General features: G+C 41.7%; 2 protein-coding genes across 3 annotated transcripts in view; one reads left to right on the forward strand and one right to left on the reverse strand.

Moving 5' to 3' along the window:
- Window positions 1-1,998, forward strand: part of mfsd9 (major facilitator superfamily domain containing 9) — a 15,465-nt gene extending 13,467 nt beyond the window's left edge. For both annotated transcript variants that reach the window (XM_014011665.1, XM_014011666.1), the window contains exons 5-6: window positions 283-492; window positions 577-1,998. In XM_014011665.1, coding sequence (XP_013867119.1) covers window positions 283-492; window positions 577-1,418 — 1,052 coding nt within the window. In that variant the 3' untranslated portion in view covers window positions 1,419-1,998. The remainder of the gene's footprint in view (window positions 1-282; window positions 493-576) is intronic.
- A 111-nt stretch (window positions 1,999-2,109) lies between these two features.
- slc9a2 (solute carrier family 9 member 2) overlaps window positions 2,110-3,973 on the reverse strand; it is a 15,824-nt gene continuing 13,960 nt past the window's right edge. The window contains exons 13-14 of the mRNA XM_014011664.1: window positions 3,316-3,403; window positions 2,110-3,017 (exon numbers count right to left, since the gene is read on the reverse strand). Coding sequence (XP_013867118.1) covers window positions 2,614-3,017; window positions 3,316-3,403 — 492 coding nt within the window. The 3' untranslated portion in view covers window positions 2,110-2,613. The remainder of the gene's footprint in view (window positions 3,018-3,315; window positions 3,404-3,973) is intronic.

Here is a 3,973-nt window from a genome sequence, read left to right on the forward strand (position 1 = left end):
GGGGTGCGCTTCAACTCGCCTAGGGCATCAAAATGGCTAGAGCCAGCACTGTTTCCGTCATTTCCTCTATCACTAAATATTAAAAAAACAACCGTATATTTTAACAGAAAAACCAAAGAATGAACCACACACAGATTAAACTTTAGTGTTTTTTGGTATTTACTATCTAATGTATGTAACGATCTGCACAATGTTCTGATTGTTTAACAAGTAAGTCCAATACTATTGTTTGATATTTGAAAATTAGTCATTTTCTCTATGTTTTCTTCTTTTTTGTGTCAGGGCTGTTCAAGCACTCCCTGTCCATCTGCAGAGCCTTGCTGTCTGACCTGGTGTTAGAATCTGAGCGCCCCCTGGTGATGGGACACTTTAATGCAGCTTCCAGTGTGGGCTTTATACTTGGTCCTGTGGTGGGTGGATACTTCACAGAGCAAGAAGGAGGCTTTTACGTGTCCTCCTTTACTTGTGCTGCAATCTTTCTTATTAATGCTGGTGAGTAAAGATACAGTAAAAAAATAACACATTCTCTGAGGATCTTCTGAAAATTAAGTGTTTTAATGTTTTTCCTCCTTTCAGGGTTGGTGTGGATGCTACCCTGGACCGAAACACTTGCTGACCGTAATGCAACAAATCACAGCAACAACACAAGTAAAGGATGTCATGACGAATACTGCAGCAAGTCAGTGCAGAATGGTTCTCATGCAAAGAGCCAGAAAGAAAAGACTGAAGCAGCTTCCAGATCTTCTTGGAAGCATCGTCTCAGGTGGAGAGTGGTGCCTCTGCTCCAGCCTGCCTGGGGACAGCTTTCCTCGGTGAGCTCCAGGATCCACATGGTGGCCTCATCGGACATGTGGGACCTCTTCCTTGTGCGTCTCCTGATGGCCGTAGCCATCATGCTCTACTACAGTAACTTCGCTCTGGCCATGGAGGAGCGTTTCTCCCTCAAACCAAAAGTGACAGGTTATCTGATCAGCTACAGCAGCACCTTGGGGGCCCTGGCTGGGTTCCTGGTGGGGCCCGTCACCCAGCTCTATAAAAACATGGCCGCCCTGTTGCTTCATTCCACAGTGCTCACCTGCTCCCTTATTTTCCTCTACGCTGCCGCTCCGAGCGTCTGGCAGGTGCTGCTCACCTCCACCTTCTTTGCCATTTCCACCACTATCGGGCGGACGTGCATCACAGACCTGGAGCTGCAGAGGGGAGGGGTCCACGCCAGCGGGACTCTGATCGGAGCCGGGCAGTCGGTCACAGCTGTGGGTCGGGTTCTGGCCCCGCTCCTCTCAGGTCTGAGCCAGGAGTTCAGCCCCTGCGGTCCTCCCAGTCTGGGAGTGGTGCTCGCTCTGGCAGCCGTGGCTCTGCTCCTCGTCAGGATTCCCAAATGGGACAAAAGAGGAGCGACAAAAGCAGACAAGCTCTGAGAACTCACACCAGGAAATGAACGCAAACCACTCAGAGAAGTGCTTTTATTCACAGGACTCAGCTGTGATGAACAGTGGAACCAGTGTCTCACTCAAGCATGTTGATTGGAACGTGAACTCCTTCTCTCAGATGTGAAGACACGACTCTGGTGAAAACAGTTTGTCACTAACAGTTTTCAGAGGGAGCAGAGTGGAAATGATTTGCAGCGTTTGTGATTAAAAGGCTGCAAAGTTGATTGTGGTTCCAAAGTTTCACAGGACAGAAACTTAGAGGCTTCATTTTTGCACTGTTACTGCATCAGTTTTTAAATGATGTGTCTCTACTACATAATTTAAATTCCAAGAGTTTATTGATAAATCTGTTGAAAAGAGCAACAGATTCATCAAAATGCTAGAATAAAATGATAATTTAGCTTGATTTTACACTTTTTATTCCACTTTTCTAAAGCACTACATAAAAATGGTTCCTGTCGTGGTAAATGAGTGAATTTGATTATTTATCTGAAAATGTGTTCAAATGTAACCAGAAGTCATTTGGTAATTTTTTTTATGTTTTTAATAAATTGTTTCTGAGCACTTGTTTTTCTTAAATATTTCTAGTGAAATATATAAAAATTTAAGATCCATTCATTTACTCATGTAGTTTAAAATCTCTTGTTGCGTCTTTTTAACTAAAACTGTGAAAACTTTATAAGCGTGTGCAACAAAGGCATTTATTGTAGAAATAGGAATAAAGTGTCCACCTGTGTTGCAGACATATGCTGCTTAATTGTACGATTCAACAAAATGGCACCTATTCACAAAAGATGCTTCCTCAGTCTAACTTATATACAATAAAGTAAAAGAAACAATATTTACATTAAAAAACAAAAAATGTCACTTATTAAAATTAACATTTATTAAAACTTTTTAAATAATCCTACAAGATAAACACCCAAAAATAAAGAATTTCAATCACTAATCTAAACGGAGTGAAAGTGTTCACATTTCACGTGCATCACTTTGAGTCTTCGTGCACTGTGCTTCCAGAGTGCATGACACTTCCATGAGGTATTTCTGTATTTTGGATCATTCCACAAGGAAATAAACGCTTTCAGAGTTCATCCAAACGGCAAATGAGTTTTCAGCTGGTCRTCCATCTGAGATTCAGTCTGGGTCGGAGCAGCTGCTGGTTAAAGCCCAGTGAGCTTTAGCATCATTTCTTCCTCGGGGTCCACTTCGGCCGCCTGAGCATGGGGTTTTGAGGTGTGCTGTCTCTGGGTTCAGCTGCCCAGACTGGAGGTGGAGACAAAGGYAAGGCAGAAGAATCCTCTTCTGCCTCGTTTGGATCATTTCTTCTGTCAGCCGAGCCGTTATCAACGGGACGGTTGAAATGACGGCGAGGAGTCCGGACACGGGAGTYGCTGTAGGAGGAGTTGATCCGGGAGACGCCGCGGCCCTTGCTGCCTTTCTCGCTCTCATTCAGCACATCGACAGAGGGGACATCCTTCAGAGTGTCCAGCCGCTGCAGAGGCATCATGGCTCCTGAGGACGAGTGTTTGGGTTGGTTGAAACGAGAGCGCCGTGTGGGGTAGGCCACCTCCGACATGGTTTCACGGTCTGGGACAGGAGGAAAAATAACAATAATAAAATTTAAGCAGGGGTTAAATACTTGTCCTTCTGCATCATATATTGAAAACAACACTCAGAAATTAGAATGCAAACAGACAGTTTAACCTCAACAGTGACACATAAGAAATCAAGAATCTGATAAATCTAATTATTTCCTAACATAAAGCACAAGCATAAGGACAAAGTGAAAATAACTTTGGCAAAAAGTCACACCGTAATAAACTCATGTGGTGTGAAATATTTGAACCATTTCATTTTTATACTGAAAGTATTTTCTGAATCTTACCAGCATAACTCCGCCTCGCAGAGCGAAACCTTGACTCCAGACTCTGTCCAGCAGGATGTGAGAAATACTTCTGTGAATTGGGTACCAGCTGAAATAAAAACAAAAATATTAATAATAATATAAAATAGGGAATGAACTCAATCCAGGATTTTTATTTAACTCTCACCAACCCATAACAGAATTTCAAGGGATGTCTTTTCAGTTTTATAAAACTTTTCTGCATAAATTGATCTAACATACTGTCAAATCCTTACAGTGGGTTTAGTCACTCAAAATAATCAAATTATATTTAATGAAAAAAACGATCCACTCATAGCTGTAATATTTAAACATGAGCAAGATCTGACTCATTTATTAAGTTTGTAATAAATTTCTGATCATTAAAGCAACTTTGTGAAAGTATCCAAAGTGACTCCAATAAAGAGTCACATCAACCTGGAGATAAAATGATCCTGAAACAGTTCATTTTACAAGTCATTGGGCCTCATGCAAGAACCATTCATATGAACAGATTTGTTCTTAAGTTGTTCGTATGAGGAGAGTTTGTGGCATTAACCAATTTTTTCATATTCTAAGATTTTTTTCAGATACGTACGGAAGTGTATTGCTATCACGCAGGGAAAAAAAAATCCGAGTGCTATCACGTTATAACGTGATA

Source organism: Austrofundulus limnaeus, unplaced genomic scaffold, assembly GCF_001266775.1.
Source record: "Austrofundulus limnaeus strain Quisiro unplaced genomic scaffold, Austrofundulus_limnaeus-1.0 Scaffold83, whole genome shotgun sequence".
In the NCBI taxonomy this organism is placed as follows: Eukaryota; Metazoa; Chordata; class Actinopteri; order Cyprinodontiformes; family Rivulidae; genus Austrofundulus; species Austrofundulus limnaeus.